The following is an 18,380-nucleotide window of genomic DNA, read 5'->3' as shown; positions in this document are numbered from 1 at the left end:
CACATCCTCTAGTCAGCTACACACACAGCCTCACATCCTCTAGTCAGCTACACACACAGCCTCACATCCTCTGGTGAGCTACACACACACACACACACACACACACACACACAGCCTCACATCCTCTAGTCAGCTACACACACAGCCTCACATCCTCTGGTGAGCTACACACACACACACACACACACACACACACACAGCCTCACATCCTCTAGTCAGCTACACACACAGCCTCACATCCTCTGGTGAGCTACACACACACACACACACACACACACACACAGCCTCACATCCTCTAGTGAGCTACACACACAGCCTCACATCCTCTAGTGAGGCTGGAAAAAAGCGCACTTCAAGAAAAGTTGTGTACCCTCAGCCATCACTGCACTAAACAAACTCCTGTGACAGTCATTCATCCCCCCTATTCTTTGTGTTTATGTTGTCTGCACTGTCCACTTTTGTTTCACTATGTTGAGGAGGGAGGGAAACTGGGGCTGTGACGTTAACATCAGATGCTGCTGTCTTTTTGTGGAAGATAAATGACGTGGGAAAAAGAATATCCTTAAAGGACAATAAAGACTATCTATCTATCTATCTATCTATCTATCTATACACACACACAGCCTCACAGCCTCACATGCTCCGGTGAGAATGACGCCTCTCTAAGCTACAGACACACAGCCTCACATGCTCTGGTGAGAATGACGCCTCTCTAAGCTACAGACACACAGCCTCACATGCTCTGGTGAGAATGACGCCTCTCTAAGCTACAGACACACAGCCTCACATGCTCTGGTGAGAATGACGCCTCTCTAAGCTACAGACACACAGCCTCACATGCTCTGGTGAGAATGACGCCTCTCTAAGCTACAGACACACAGCCTCACATGCTCTGGTGAGAATGACGCCTCTCTAAGCTACAGACACACAGCCTCACATGCTCTGGTGAGAATGACGCCTCTCTAAGCTACAGACACACAGCCTCACATGCTCTGGTGAGAATGACGCCTCTCTAAGCTACAGACACACAGCCTCACATGCTCTGGTGAGAATGACGCCTCTCTAAGCTACAGACACAACAGCCTCACACTCCGCGAGTGCTGCCACAGCAATCCAGGAGACCTTAGCAACGGTTGGTGGATGGGGATTTCCGTGGCAACGTGGCAGGCTCTGAGCTGCAGGTGCTGCTAGTCTCTGCCTCTCCTCTCTCCCCCTCAGGCAGTGTGGGCTGCGGAGCCTGACCCAGTCCTTCCACCCGGCCCGCTGAGCACCAGGGGACACATCAGAGGAGGGGGATGGAGGACCCAGATCACCATCAGAGGGGGGAGGCGTGCGAGACGGAGGACAGGGAAAGAAGCTACGACGTTCAACTGCAAGGGCGTGCTCAGTCACATACACCACAGCCAAACAACACGCCCTCCACAAAATGTCTGCTCACACAATGAGTGGACAGGAGATGGGGGTTCATGGACAAAACATACTAGTGTCTTTCTGGGTCATTGTAAGGATACATACATTCATTTTTTTTAGGAAAAAAATGATGCCTGTGCATCTGAACCAATGTGTGCCCAAGAGCAGTGATTTAGTCCATGATATAACTGCACTGTATATGCTGCTCTGAACAAGGATTAGACACAGCATTTGAGATTGCTGCACCAGCACAAACAGCCAGTGGCATTGTCACTGTCTGTGTTGTTTAGCCTGCTCGCTGATGACATGGTGTGTGTGTGTGTGTGTGTGTGTGTGTGTGTGTGTGTGTGTGTGTGTGTGTGTGTGTGTGTGTGTGTGTGTGTGTGTGTGTGTGTGTGTGTGTGTGAGTGAGTGTGTGTGTGTGTGTGTGTGTGTGTGTGTGTATGTGTGTGTGTGTGTGTGTGTGTGTGTGTGTGTGTGTGTGTGTGTGTGTGTGTGTGTGTGTGTGTGTGTGTGAGTGAGTGAGTGTGTGTGTGTGTGTGTGTGTGTGTGTGTGTGTGTGAGTGTGTGTGTGTGTGTGTGTGTGCCAGTGTTTGAGGGATCATCCTGTCAGTAGCAGGGGCAGACGCTGCCTCAGTCTGTCTCATCATATGATCAGTCACCCGGCAACAGGGCGCACTATAGGGAGAGTCAGGGTTGACAGAGGCAGCGCAGGAACGCCTGCAATCACACGCAGTGTCTGAACACACACACACACACACACACACACACACACACACACACACACAAGAGTCCCCTCCCCACAGCATCACATCCACAATGCAGTCGGCATCTGAACCAATGTAGAGTTAACCTTTTCTAGTCCTTTCCAGACAGACAAATGAATGAGAGACATTAAAGGAGATATCCAAACTGCTGGAATATGGATGCTCTAGTGACCAGGACGCAGACGAGCCCAAATGATCCCGTATCAGAAGCCCAACTCAGGTCAGTGGTTTCCAGCGTGGTCCCTGACTACAGGCCAGTGTGTGGGGAGGCGACCCTGTGTGATTAGAGCGCCCGTGTGATTAGAGGCCCCGCTGCAGTGGGGAGGGCACACACACACACACTCACACACAAACACACACACAGAGAGACCCACCCCCACATCAGCGCTCTGACAGCCTGATCGCTGTAATCAGCCCTGCCCTGCCCAGCCCCTCAGCCCGCTCCTGCTCTGCTCTGCTCTGCTCTGCTCTGCTGTGCTCTGCTCCTGCCGTGTGCGCTTGGCTGAGGGTAATGAGGGCTGCTGGGGCTGGAGGCAGGGGGCTCCCCCGCTGTGGTCCAGAGTGAGGAATGAGAGCTGGAGACGGAGAGGAGGTGAAATATGGAGGAACCGTAAGAGCTGTCCCATTCCAAGGTCACATGAACTCGCTGTTGCTGTTGCAGAGGATAAAAGCTCGTCCATCACAGGCTACAGAGGCTACAAATAAAAGGACCAATTGAAGGAGTCTCTAGGTGCCAAATCAGAGAGAAATATGCATTGCTGTATCCTACAGAAAGCGTGCTCCTTATGGCCTGTACGAACTACACAACTTTTTTGTCTTTCACGATTATCTTTTACGATTGACCATGTCAGACTAGGCGATCAGAGAACCACAAAATCATGCAGTGTCTTGGCCGCAAGAGTGGCCACATTACAAGATAATTTATCGTAGCCTTCTCGTTGTGTGTCGTCACAGTATCAGTGTCAACACGGGAGTCGTAGGAGATTCCCCAAAAAATCTAACATGCTAGTTTTGGTCGTAACAGACAATAAATCTGAACACTTTGAATATTCGGAACCGACAATGGAAATTTGTCGGCCACGACACAATCGTGGCAAAATCGGGCTGAAATCGTGTAGTCTGCACAGGCCATTAGATCATGCACTACTACCATAAGTCCCATAGCCAGAGCGCTGCTCCACCCAGAGGCTGTGAGGCCAGAGGCAGAGGCTTCATGTGCTCATGACTCCAGCGCTGCTCCACCCAGAGGCTGTGAGGCCAGAGGCAGAGGCTTCATGTACTCATGACTCCAGCACTACCGGGGCCAGCTGCTCAGACAGGGGAGAGGATTACCGCCAGCGTCCTGCCCCACACCACACGCATGCCATATTTAACATGGCTGTGCAAAGCGGGCCCCTTAAACAGTGGATTACAGAGCCGCAGCAGCACTGTCCAGCTTAGGGCCGGTGCACATGAGGGTCACTCTGGCCTGAGCGCTCGGAACGCCATGCACTAATGAGCCACCGAGCACGCCGTCCACCCAGGAAAGCTCCAATTACACACGTAAACATGCGGAAATCCAACACAGCACACAACAGCTTTGGGTTAAACACATGAAGTTCTCCAAAGAGAGACCAGACCTTGGGAGTAATCTGTTAGCAGTGGAGACGCAGAGTCCTCAGTCAAGCAAAAAGCAACTCCTAGTTAAAGTGCCATTAATAATGTAAACTTACACACAAGTGACAAATGATCATATCTTGGCGATTTGTCTGTAAGGCTTTCAGCAGAGGGTCCATGTGGTATAATAGGACCTACTGTATGTATATTTAATGAGACGGGCTTTCCTTCTTCTCAGACCTCAGAGAGAAGAGCATGCCACTGAAACCACTGGCTAGCAGTCCCAGGGTACCTACATAATAGATCATGGAAAATCAATCATCTGATACGTATGCACTGAATGTCAATGAGCAACAATGGAAGTGGGTCCCTTCTTGTTCAGGAGAGGATGTCTGGAGTTACAGTACGTCTTTGGTCCTGGCAGGAAGGAAGCTCCTGTAACATCACAAATCTAGACTATTTGGGGAGTTATGCTGACAAACCAGCTCTTCCTGTATACACTCAAGCCAAGTGTTTCTGGATCATCTGCATTCATATCCAGTACTTACCCCACACTGACAACCAGCAGATCACACACACACACACACAGATTCTCACTCTGCCTCTGCCTCCCAGACCAAATCCATACTGTAGAATGGCAGAGTGTTAGACCATAGCGATATGACCACAGGTCTCCAATCAGGTTGAGGGCACTAATTGACTGTGTTTTGGAGGACAGCACAGGAAGCTCCTCTGGGCCGTGAGGCTCCTGCTCAGCCACAGGTGACAGCAGCAGCTCTGAGTCCTCAGTGCTAACACACACACACACACACACACACACACTGACACACACACACACACACACACACACACACACACACACACACACACACACACACACACACACACACACACACACACACACACACACACACACACACACACACACACACACACACACACACACACAAGCCAAGGAACATGGAGCCAGCTGCCAGCACACTCATCAGCCACTCATCATATCAAAACAGCCAAGGATTGCACTACATATATAAATGTGCGTGTGTGTGTGTGTGTGTGTGTGTGTGTGTGTGTGTGTGTGTACCAAAGTGTGCACAAAAACAGAAAGAGTGTGTACCAAAACAGAGTGAGCGGCGGCAGGCGCTGCTGCGTGAGTGTGAGTGTGAGGTGAGAGGGCAGCTGGTGCCGTGGGATGAGATGACCGCTCCGCTCCGCTCAGCAGCTCCTGTCCATCCTGCCTCAGCACTCACAGAGCTGACCTCACGGCACACTACAGTGCAGCTTGGGTCACAGCGCCTCTGGGTGCTGGACAAAGTCTGACCACCCAAGTCCACTCCTGAGTGATATCTTTTTCCCACTGCCGTCTGTCCAGCATCTTAACTTGAAGGGGAAGGGGAATGTTCTGGAGCGTATTTTGAGCTGACCTGTGGTCCTTGCAAATGAGGACACTGCTTGTTTGTTTTGGGGGAGCAAAAAAAAAAATCAGACCAAATCTAGTCCAGGCAGCACAATGTCTGATATGAATTTGGTTTTAATACGCATAGCCTTTCCAGACGCTAAGCCTAAAATCTCCCCTACAGCCTCATCTATCAGTCATGACAGTTTAGCCATGAACACGAAAAAGAGACCCAAATCCTATGAGTGAGTGTGCGTAGCGTAGCGTAGCCTAGCTCTATCCCCCTCCACCGAGAGGCCCAGTGCTACAGTACATGCTGATGACGAGCTGCATGAGCAGTCCCCAAGGTCCGGCCCTGGGAGAGGAGCACTCATCCCCCTACACAGCCGCCCACTGCTCCCAGCACGCTCATCTCGGACGTCAGCGCACACACTCCTCCACATCTTCACTCCATGGGCCCAGAGACGCAGGCTGCCCACTCACCTGCTGCAAATAGAGCTCCGCTACTGCATGTGCTAATGCATGTGCGCCCACACTCTAACACATCAACACACTTGGGCACACGTACACCGTGTCCTGCCTGGGTCTGCCTGGCCATTTCAGTGGGAATACTAGGCATGTATTTCTCTCTCTCACATACACTCTCTCTCTCTTCTGTAACACACGTGTGCGCACACGCACGCACACACACACACACACACACACACACACACACACACACACACACACACACACACACACACACACACACACACACACACACACACACACACACACACACACACACTGGAATACACAATCCTGTTTGCTGCTGCTTGGCTTGGGTACAGATGGCAGCCCAACTGAAGTTTGACCACAGTGACGCTCTTTAATCCATACCTAACCCTTCAAACTGTTTGTGGTTAGTGGAGTCTGGTGTTGCTAATGGCCAGTCAGTCTTGGAAACAGGACATCTTTGAAGAGCCACGTGCTGTGTGCTTAGCCCCTCCCTCCTGACACAGATTAGAGATCAGGAGTGGATGCTGTGACCTGATCAGGGGTCAGCCGTGCCTTGCATGCATTATTGCGTCGCGTGCCTCATGAGTGTCTGATTTGAGATCAGCTCCACATGTGCTCTTTGTTACAGCAGCACAAGAACACACTGACAGATTCAGCCCTTTTGTTGTGCTAATCCATACCAAGGGCTGCCTGTCAATCTAAGGCGGCCCTCCCCTCCCCCAATTTCGATTATAAAAACACATGGCCACGTTCCTCTCTCAGCTCTCCCCCCTGTACGGCAGAGCTCTCAGTCGGTGGCTGTTTCTCACTTCTCTCTCCTTCTGCTGCCCTCTATCCCTCGTGTCTGTTCTCCATGCTCAGTCCACACCAATCCAGAGAGAGAGTGATGGTGGGACTGGTGCACTGGCTGTAGGATCCTAAAGGGCAAAATCACAGCTCCACTAATCCCTAATCAAATCACATCAAATGATAATGAGGTCTCAGCCACTTCATCAACACGCTGATCCTCTGAGAAGAACACAATATGGACGCGTAGGAGTGCAATGCGTTTATCAGTGATCAAGAAAACAGCAAACGCATCTGAGGGAGCCCAGAGTTGGGTGAGACATTTCCAGTCTAGTAAAGTTAACACGTCTAATAGAGCAGACAGCTGTTTGGGTGCATTTTCCCACTTGGGTGTAATGAACAAAATGTCACTGGGACTGCCGTTTCAGTCTAGTGCCATTTGCTCTCCCTTCAGAGAGTCTGGAGGCTTCAACCAAGGTCTCAGACAGCTGGTTTATATTCCTTTCATGGATGGAGCTGGCAACAGAGTCTGTACTCTTTCTAGAGTATTAAATGTCTGCTCTAACAAAAGAAAAAAAAGCCACAATTCCACAGGCCTCTGACAGCACAGTTGCTCTTAAGGATTTTGGTTCTCCCCAATCAATGTCTGAGCTCTTAACAACCACGTTCGAGGCCCTATTTTGTGAACAATACTGGGAGCAATGTACAGCTGTCTAATGTCCTACTGCAGAATGCAGTGACTGTTCACTGACACATATCTGGGTGATTGCAGACCACATTGTATCTAGCCTACTCAGGGAAAAACTGGGAGGAGAGAGTGAAAAAAGTGTTGATATGGACAATAGGAGCACAGAGAGGAGACAAGAGGACCAGAGAGGTGAGGAGAGGGCTTAAGGGACTGCATCACGATAAACGTCAAAATCCTCCTCCTTTCCTCATTCCATGTTCACTTCCCCACCACATAAGGTGTCTATGTTTCATTCTTATCTGGGCCAAGCATCTCATCATGCAGCTTATTCATACGTGTTTTATAAATGGTTTACAAACACTGATCTCAAGTGAATACCAGAGATAGATGCTCATTTCTAATCGCACTCATGGGAAATTAAAATAATAGAATGAAAATGGTTACACTATAACTCACACAATTTACACAAGTTGTCAGCAGTAAAAAGCAAAAATGTAAATGTTTAATGTGCTAATATTGGAATAATATATGATACATTGTGTGGTGGATCCAGTAATGTACGGACTGGTATGTACAAGGCCCAAACAGCACAACTCCGTCTTGAGAATAAATCTAAATGATAATTCCTTAATAGAGACTGCTCTGGCAGAGATCATTTGTAGTTGTAATGAGCCATCGAAAGATTGGAGGAGAGCAAGAGAGACTGAGAAAGCCTCTGTGTTGTTGGCTACCGGTTGTAACCCCCTCAGTCCATCCCAGTCCATCCCTGCCCCCGCCACACACCCACTCACAGCCCAAAGTAGCCCCGCACCTGCCAGCTGCACTTTAAATCCCAACAGCCTTCAAGTCTAATTACCCCAGAGATGGGTCTGCTCTGCTCCTAGTGGGGGTGCCTCCCAGCCCCTGCACACACACACACACACACACACACACACACACACACACACACACACACACACACACACACACACACACACACACACACACACACACACACACACACATTCTAACGCCCATGCCTAGGGAGACAGATGGTAGGCAGGACTCAGTGGCCTTTGTTTTCAAGTAGCATATTACGCTAGCATGTCATCCACCAAAGACATCACACATTACATTCTTTCAAGACAGCATTATTCATGTATTTACTGTATTTACAAACATCTAGCTTATAATAAAAAGTGTATGTTTAATTTCACGTCTTTAGGTAACATGCTGAAATGTAAACAGCCATGATTTAGCCTGCTTCTGATGCTTGTCATGGTTAAATTTCAATAAATGTCCAGAGCAGAAAAATGGATGTAGCATCTAATCTCTATTATATTTCATGGGAGGATTTGAGGATGGTCAGCAGCTTCACATGATAAATTAAAAGCGTATGACACCAGGACAGACCATGTGCTTCCATTCTATGAGTGCAGACATCTGCCTTGATTTTATTGCGTGTTAATAAAATGCCCTCGTCTCAATCTTTCAACAGCTAAAGAGGAATTTAAAATACATGCTCATCAAAATACGACAAGGCTTTCAGTATTCAGCCACTAGCACACATGCAGATGCATGCATGCAAACAACGCCTTCCTTCATCACCATACACACACACACACACACACACACACACACACACACACACACACACACACACACACACACACACACACACACACAGACACACACACACACACACACAGACACACAAAGGTACAGACTGCCTCTCTCAAACATGCAGAATGCCACATCCTGCTGCTCATCCTGTGGACTGTGTGATGGACTAGCAGGCGGGCATGGGAGGTGGCGTGCGTGGCATCTCAGGGTGTGAAAAGGCGCTTAGCTTTAGGGGGGGAACGTAGTAAACAAGTCAATCTGCAGGATTAGACCCCACATCTTAATCCCAGAGAGAGTGCTCTTGCCAAGGAGTCCGTCGACAGCATCAGGAGACAGCGGCCATTTCCTGTGAGCTGCTCACATGGCTCAACACAACAGTAATACAGATCACCACAACAGATCTTAACCTGCAGTATATCGGATCAACATCACGTATGAATGACTATCAGCTACATACCATTTACAGCCATTATTTATAGATGCATATGAAATTAGATTGAAATGGTTCATTACAGTTTTCATGAAGGGGGCCATTTTGAATTGAAAAATAGCCAATTAATTCCTTATAAGCTTGGTACAAAAGCTCAACATGTAATTCATTTGGCCTGTTATACCTGTCTCAGGTGTGAAATTAGTAACAAATGCAACGCTTTGAATGGATGCTGTCATAACCCCTGCCTGCGGCTGTAATCTCATTATGGAAATGAAGTTAAGTATTGCTACAGTGCCACACACCACAATACATCTCCAGTGGCCTCAAGGCACAACATGAGCCATTCTTTCAACTTGCTGTGTTGAGCAGCTCTCCTCTAGGGCCCTGTGCCCATGTAGACCTGTGAGTGCAGACAGCGCAGCGCAACGCTAAAGTCACCTTCATTACATCTAGATCCACGTGTGCAGGACTTACTGTAGGAGACGTCCTCTATAGCACACAAGCACACGAGTGCAGCCACTACACCACAGTTAGGGTTCCTAGCTCCTGCTGAAACGCATGTACTGTATGCATGTATGCATTCCAGACATAACGGGTCTACAGAGACAGAAATGGTGGGAAATGCAAAACACTGTCTAGCCACTCGTGTGTGGAGCCAGTGTGGAGCATTACCATAATCATTTTTGATTCACGTTCACTAGGCACTTCTGAGGTGCTCTTTTGCATAATTCCAGTGGATCAAGTGAGGATAGAAGCAGGAGGATTCCAGAGGATTCCCTGTGAAATTCAGTGGAGAGACGCCAGTGCCTGACAGAAAGCCTGGAGCTCCCTCATTGTAATGCATGCCTGCATGGGGCCAAATCCCCTGGTGACATCATCAGGATGCGCCAAGCCTTGCTACATCTGGAAGCGCTGTTGGCTTGGGGGGAGGCTTTCCCCCATCATCTCACGAGACCACCGCATGGGGAGAAGGAAACCCATTCTCTAGTTCCCTATTGTGTTTCTCTGAGTGGGCTTTGCTCAAGTGTCTTCCTGTCTTCCCCTCCATCTCCCTGTCTTCCTCTCCATCTTCCTGTCTTCCTCTCCATCTCCCTGTCTTCCTCTTTCACATGTGTTTTCCTCCTCCCTCATTCTCTGTTTACATACTTTCATCTTTTGATATCCTTCGTCTAACTGAAAAAAGCAACACCTAAAACACCATTATTTCTTACTCTTAGGGTGATAAGGTAGCTGATATAGGTACAGATTCCAACTGTAGAGCCATTTCTGTCCATGGTTCAGCACCATACCATTGTGGCATTGTCTTTAGGCTCCTGACTCAGACACTGGACTTCATCAAATGTCTTCTTAAAACTCACTTATTCAGTTTTCACATTTTGCATCTCACACCAGACTTCACAGTTTTAACACCACGCTCACCCAGGCTGGAGAAACTAGAGGGCACCAGGTGGTCCATAATTCCAAGTGATTTAAATGTAAATGCACAGTGCCCATAAAAAGTATTCACCCCCTAGGATATTTCCTTTTATTAGCCTATGTGATGTGATATAGAAATGCTACTGCTTGTTAATTTAAAGGTGACCTAGAATGGAAATATTTTTTTTCTTGGTTTTCATGAATTATGAGAGGTTGTGCATAAACAAAGAGCTCGCAAAGCCATTGAAGTTCAATTGGGGTTGCCAAAGAGGGCGCCATTTAGTCAAACAGACCATTTCAATACCCAGCCTAAATATATGGTTTTAATTAGTCTTGTAAAATTGCAATTGGGTTTATTTTTTTAAATCAAAGTTGAATATATACTATTTTAACATCAGAGAACACAGTGCATCCATTCTAGGACCTTTAAAGCCCTGGACTCAGTCTACAACTCTGCTGGGGGATTCATAATTGGTAATGGCTATAGCACTCATCATTGTGTCCTCTGTAGTAGTGAGATGCTCATTTTGAGGGAGAGGAGACATAATCCTTAGCATCTGTTTATTTACAAAGGTATGTTGGGAAATTACCAGGTCATACTTCAAACATGCTTGTTTGGAATTCACACCAGATCAAATGACTGTCGGCCTTTTGCTATGGTGCCTTAACTAATCGTTAATATAATATAAACATTTTCTGCTTGCATCAATTCAGATGTGTAATCACAAACCTCCCTATGTCATATTGTATCTGTTTCAAGTAAATGTTATTTTTATCATTATTATTTTATTATTAATATTTAATGTATTTATTGGATCTTTGGCTCTATCTCTCCCATTGTCAAGCAATGTAGCCTAATAAACGTAAGCTCGCATTGCGTCTGGTAAGGACATGCTTTTAGCTTTGAAACATCACTATTTTACTTAGCCTACATGCCATCCAACTAGCTAAAATCCACCTCTGTCATATACTATGTTCGGAGTGTCTGTATTTCATACATATTAAGGGGTGAAAGGTGTCCCACCTTTTTTTTTAAAAAAAACTTGCTGCTGACATGAAATTCAAAATGATCATATATTTTCCATGAAAGAGTCAACATTTTCATTTTCAACATTTGATATGTTGTCTATGTCCTTTTTGCTGCTAAATATGGGTTCACAGCACTTGTATATTATCACATTCTATCACAACTTTTTCTGGTTTGGGGTTGGCTATATTGAAATCTATGTACACTGAAATATGTACAGTATACATATCTATCCTCATCAGTTACTATATAAATGCTATGTTTGATGAAGCGAGTGTTAACAATGTCAGTGCAACTCGCTCATAAGTGCAAACATTTACAATGAACATTGAAGTTTAAACACAGCTGCTAAGGACCCCACTATACAAGGCAAACGGCAAAGAACTGACCATGTACACAGGCTGAGTGTTCTTACCTGTCTGCCCTCCAAAGTGTAGAGCCTCTTGACAGCCCCAGAGTCCAGCTTGATGGCATCGGTGATGTCATTAAGCACCTGTTCGAAGGAGTGAGCGGTCTTCTTGTTGAGGAGGATGCGCACAGCCTTGCGGGGCTTGACGCCGCTGCGGATGACGGTGACCAGTTTGGGCTTGATAAAGTCCTTGCCCTCCCGGAGGAGTTCATTCTTAAGAGAGCTGAGCGAGGACAGAGAGCGCGATGTGCCTGTTTTTACTCCCAGTGACCAGTTAGGATTCACATTCTTGGTGTAGTCCACCTTACGGTAAGGCTCATTGGATCCACACACATAGCTCTCCCCTAAAAGGAAGGAGACAGAGAGAGAGAGGCCTTAACTGTAAATGAAAATGTTTGTTGAGCAGTGTCCACACCATAATGGACAGTCAAATAACTAAAGCAGGTGAAAAATCAGGGTGGAGTATGAATACTGCAACAATAGTCTTCATCTCCCTGAAGGTGTAACCTACCTACCTATCTCAACCCTACTTTGCCTGTGCTGAAGACAATGCTTGAAGATACAGTACACATGCAGGGAACTTGTCAGATGTGTAGTTTAAGTTCATGACAATAATGGTTGTCATGTTGCATATGGACAACAGCCATACACTCACTAGCCTTTATGGCAAAACCATTACATGGCACAGAAATGGGATTGCAAACCATAACAGATCAATAAGGCATCTACTTGAACTCCAATAGGCTGAGGGCCCTCTTCCACATTGCCTTCAAAGCTACAGTATCTGCTGCATTCAGCATGTAGTATTCTGATTCTGTGTCGGCCTTGTGGTTTACGGGCTCAGACCAGTGGCATGTGAAAGTGCAGTTGAAGGACTCTATACTCTCGGCCACAAAAGGACCAGCTGTAATTTAATCACCCACACTGGTAGAAACCCACTGCTTCCTGGCTCTCAAATAGTTAAGGTTCCCGTGTGGAACAAAAGAACTACTGAGGTTCTCCGGATGGCCAGAAGGTTTCTCTCTCTCTCTCTAGCACTGGATCAGCTCCAAAGCAAAGTATTTTCAATTTTGCCAACATTCCACTCTGACAGTATGAGTTTTCTCCCAGGAGGAAATAGTTTAACAGGAGACAAGTAAATTAAAATCCTCAAATCTTCGAGGAGGTCTGGTTTGGCTTTTTGTTTTTCTTCTGCGTCACTATTCAGTGTGTGCCTTTTGCTTGACTCATTTATGACTAAAGAAAAGAGAGCAGAGAGCAGAGATGGTTGATGGTGAAATCCATAACCATATGTATACGTTGTCTGGACAATCAACCACTCCAGACATACAGTATGTGTTAACTTTGTGTGGTGTGAGGTGTCATTAAAAATGGCATTGTATTGTACTGTTCCAGACTGAAATAAGAGTGTGGGTGCCTGATCCTTGTGTGAGTGTTTACATGTGAGAGGCTACTCACACAACAGTATCACAGTGACCAAGGAGTAAACTATTTGCACACACACACACACACACACACACACACACACCCACCCTCAGACGCAATCTCTTCCTGTTTTCAAGTCGTCTGATTTCTAAACATGGACTAACACAGGATGTGATGCAACAAAAATGAGCTGGTGATTCACCTAAGCAGTGAAGATTTATCAGCAACATGCTTTAATACATAACCCGAGACGCATCTTCCCTTTGTAAATGTTTATTTTATGGGAATAGGATAGGAGACATCTCTCCAGCGCTAGACACACAGCACATAATAACGTGCCAGGGCTTCAGCATTCTTGGAACACACAGTGTTTCAAAGGGCACATACTGCACCACATGATGACAACTATTGAGGTTCACATCATTACCCATCACTCATGGACTGAACCACTGGCCTTTTACAGCAAAATGGGCTTTCCTAGATTCCTGCTAAAGCAATACAAATCTTCCAAGAAAGACCTTATTCTGAGAAAAATACAGAACCCCAACTGCTGACTTAGCACATGAGGGAGAAACATTTGTTCGCTCCAAACAGAGGATGATGGCTCCAATGGAAATCCCAAAGCTTGTGGTTTAGGACTGGGCATGAAGAATGAGAGAGGGGATGAGTGTGAGAGAATTAGACTAAATACGTCAGTGGGCAACATGAGAAATGAGAAATAACTCAACCAAAAGCCAAGGTCAGGCTGATGCTCCTGACACCACTGCATCATGGCTTTATCCATGTACACCAATGTGGAGGAACACACTGGAGTGCAAAAACAAAAATGGTCTTCTGACGGTCTCTTATTCATTTCAACAGTGCCATCATAAAGGCTGGTATACTCCTCATATGCCCGTGGCACATCAACAGAGAAAGAGAGAGGAGGAAGGAGGAGATTCCCATGGTGCCCGTCTTTATCAGGCCAAGAAATTAACAGAGGCCTCATTTACAAGAGTGGCACCAGCTGAGGTCAGTCCCTCTGATGAAATGGGTGACTCTCAGCAGGACCAGGGTCCATCCCAAATGAAACAGGACGAGTTAACAGGGAATAAAGGAGCGCTGAATGAGGCTAACAGCTGTGATCAGGACACACTCCAGGGTCTGCTGTGCCCCCTGATTGTCTAGGGACCAGGGTCCCAGGTGTCACATCAGCACAGGGGTTAGAGAGCGCTTAAGCACAACCCCCTGCACACTACACACCACCACTCCTACCCGTCTGCTGTCCAGCTGAACTCTCCACAACAAACCCCTGCTACATCCAAACACATGCAAAAGCCTCCCTCCCTTCAGACTGCTGGTGATGCATAGAAGACGGCTAATGCATGCAAGGACTGAGCAGAGGGACAATACTGTATATGAAGTCATGAACCTGAAAGCTCCGTGGTTAAGATTAATAGCACTCTTCTATCAATTCTCTGGATTAAATGTTCCTCTCTGTCTTCGCCTCAAGGTCCTAAAAGTGTTCAATCAATGGGTTGCAAAGTGCTGAGCTGGGTCTTCTGTGGTCATCTCCCCCAGCATAGTAACAGCTGAGTAGACCTGAACAAGAAATGCTGCAGCCCCCACTTACCATACAAATGCTGCTTAACTGCTTTGTAGGGGGAGGTTCAGTAAGGCATGTGCTGGATTATGTTGTTCACACTTCCCAACAGGAATACACACAAACCATGACAGATGTATGTGGTCTATATTGTCAAATGCCGTCAATGTACTGTATCCTTAATTCACTCACATATTGATCAAAATACAAATCAAGCAACCAATTTCCTTGCCATTTACATTAAACTCACACCATCCATGAGAGCTTTGTGAATGTCATTCAATGAACGAACGACACACTTCTGTGTGAGTGATATAAGCGGTTCTATCCACACTACAACTAAACATAGATGCTTAACATGAAAGAAGGATGGTTGAAAAGCATCTCTTCTGTTTACAGTGTACCGGACCTGAATGCACTCGCTCCCTCATATGTAGGTTAAGTAGGTTACATCTATCAAAATGAATGGATGCATTACAGTTGATTTGTGTGCAAATATCCAGAGTTTATGTGAACCTGCAAAGACGTGTGTGAGAATCACTGGATGGTGTGGATGGTATCTAACTGAGAGAAAGCAGTTTCTCAGAGGCCCTGCTGGCTACTATCTCAATATTAGATATCCATCTCACAGCTACGATGACCTAAATCCATCCTTTAGTCTTCTGGGCCACTAAGGAAGCCACCGGAGCACTTGAGGAGGGAGAGAACAGGCATGACAGAGATGGGAACCAACAGGAAGCCTGAGGAATTGGCATGGAAAGGAACTACCCATGACCTCTGATCAAAACTAACTGGAGGGTATAGTCAGTAATGCCCACTTTTACATCTCAGGAATACTTTGCTGTTGTGGGAGTATACACTTAAATATCAGGTTTAACGTAGCCTACGCATATTAATTGGATAAAATGAATGCTGACAGCGTGAAATAGATCAAATGGATAGACAGTCACATGCACAATCAGGATCATGTTGAGTTTTGCATTTACTTACTAACTCCGTACACTTAAAGAGGTGCAAATCACTAAGTGCTTGTGAATGCTCTTGGGATTTGGTGCATTTCCAGCTTTATATTAATACAATGCACTTATGGCAAGTGGCCATCACCTCCCAAACATAACTAGAAGTGTTTGGTTTTGTGTGATTCTGACGTTAAGAATGTGTGTAGCGTTTAATGTGGACAAATGTTTTATATTTGCCCTTGTCAAACCAACCCAGAACTCACTGATTCTAGAGCCCAGACAACTGTTTTGCTTTCTGGTGAGCCAGATGAATTATAAAGTGTAGCCTATTATGAATTAAATGTTTAAATTGAAGCTGATGTGGCAGGCGGGCACGTTAGTTTATCACTCAACTTACCTTCTACTAGCTCTTCAAGACTTGTTATCTTTCTGCTCCCATCCACAGTGAAAAGGCTCCTTACACCTTGAGGCAAGTTCACATTATCCGAAAGCGAGCGCGTGAGTTCCATGAGAAGAGCGTCCAAGGACCTAAACCGGTCGTTTGACACCGCGTACACCAAGCCCTTGAAGTATTTGTCTCCATTCCGGTAAAAGCGAACTTTTTTCGCTTTCTTCTCTGAAGTGAGCGACTGTAAAGTGCGAGTGCGGTAGAAGCTGCAATGTGCACTGTGAGCTGGACTGGGTACAAGCCCATTGCCTCTGGAACCGCTTTGAGTTGCCGACCCGCTCCCCCGTGAGGATCGATGAGCCTTTTCTCGCTCCTCAAAATGTTCCCATTCGATACTTCGGTTTATAGACATTGTAGGCTATTTTATTTAAGACTAACAAGAGTGAGCAGCGAAGGTCAAAAATAGTCCTCTATAGTGATCCAAAGGCTCTGTATTCTTGTCGTTTTGTCTAGGGGGGCAGTCAATGAACAATGCCTCACCAGTCAGATTGCCAATGCCACTACAGTTTCCATGCGCTTTTGAAATAGGATCATTTACAGTGTACGCAGGTTTTCTTCAGGTGAGAATCCTATATGATGGCATACATCTCGCATTCGTTAACCTACTACTAACTAGATGAAAAAGATAGAACAAAACGAAGCAGAACATAAAGTAATTGCAGTCTTTACTCACAAATTCTCTCGAAAGTGTTCTCCAGTAAAGCTATATACAACTGGAAATGAAAGCATATAGCAAGAACGTCATCCTCAACGCAGGGAGAAACCTGGGATGTCAGCGGAATGAAAACAAAAAAATGCCTAGGAAAAACATTTGAATCTCTTTGCAATTGTACACGATGTTTTCTTTCTTCTAAGCGCAATGGAAGGGAACACGCCAGTGATAACGCAGTGATGCACAAACGCGTAGTTAAGCTGGTATCCACGACTTGAGTGCCAACTAGAGCTGCATGCCTGCTGCAGAAATAGTAAACGTCCGCTGTTCCCCACACCCTTTCTTTGACAACCGGCTTTGGTCAGGCACTAGGCAGCAGCAATGGAAGCTGTCAGCCAAGTCGCCGGAGCTGAAAAAAACAGAACATGTCCTCAGGGTCCTAACACCAACCAAATGAACGGCCGCGTCCTCAGTTGTCATTGTGATTGAAAACGGTTTATGAACATTCTATATGTCATATAATATCAGATATCACATTTCATTACAGGCTACTCATTCTAATCGTTGGTTTAATTTTATATCAAGTCAATTGAATATCACTATCTAAATTGAAATTATTCAATTTAGCTCTAGTCACACTAATGACAACAAGAATACTCTGCCCACCTCCCTTGTTTCCACCTGGCCATCAATTTGTGAGGCATACATGTATAGCCTATTTTAGTACAATAATGTTTTTTCCCTGGACTGTCACAGTGGTGCATTATGCATTTCAGTCGAGGTGAATGTAAACCTCAGTGAATGTAACAATAACAGTGTGTATTGTATGTAGTGTATTACAACTGTACAGACAACAGTGATCTCATATTAAACACAGAGACATGTCCTGAACAGTTGAGCCTTGCAGTGAAGACGCATGCATGAAGATGATTTCTGATAGATTGATTCATATAGTGTTGCCGTCTGTGTTAGATGGGATTTATGCAACTTGGAACGTTGGAACGTTTTGGTGTTAGTGACAAATTGGTATCAGTGACAATGAATATCAAAACAGTATAGCCTACTACAAATAGCATTCAGTAAATTCCAAGCCTATATTGGATTCAAAACACTTTGTCCGTTTATGCACTCAAAACAGCCGTGGCAAAGAGGAAGTGGAAAGGAAGACTGGATCCTGCCAAATACAGAGATGGGAAATCCTGCACACAATGACGCAGGACAAGCTGTACCCTCACTCTCCCTGAGCACATGGATGACCATGAGCAGGACACCAACAGAGAGCCCCC

The 18,380-nt window shown here is 46.0% G+C and overlaps 1 protein-coding gene across 5 annotated transcripts in view; it reads right to left on the bottom strand.

The window, feature by feature from the left end:
* Positions 1–17,415, bottom strand: part of dclk2a (doublecortin-like kinase 2a) — a 39,637-nt gene extending 22,222 nt beyond the window's left edge. For all 5 annotated transcript variants that reach the window (XM_062516504.1, XM_062516510.1, XM_062516497.1 and 2 more), the window contains exons 1-2: positions 16,392–17,415; positions 12,035–12,372 (exon numbers count right to left, since the gene is read on the bottom strand). In XM_062516504.1, the coding sequence (XP_062372488.1) occupies positions 12,035–12,372; positions 16,392–16,794 (741 nt within the window). In that variant the 5' untranslated portion in view covers positions 16,795–17,415. The remainder of the gene's footprint in view (positions 1–12,034; positions 12,373–16,391) is intronic.
* Positions 17,416–18,380: the final 965 nt, after the last annotated feature.

The sequence above is a fragment of the Sardina pilchardus genome, chromosome 2, assembly GCF_963854185.1.
Source record: "Sardina pilchardus chromosome 2, fSarPil1.1, whole genome shotgun sequence".
NCBI classification, from domain to species: Eukaryota; Metazoa; Chordata; class Actinopteri; order Clupeiformes; family Clupeidae; genus Sardina; species Sardina pilchardus.
Note: the sequence above shows the minus strand (reverse complement) of the source record. Positions and strands in the feature narration are given on the sequence as shown.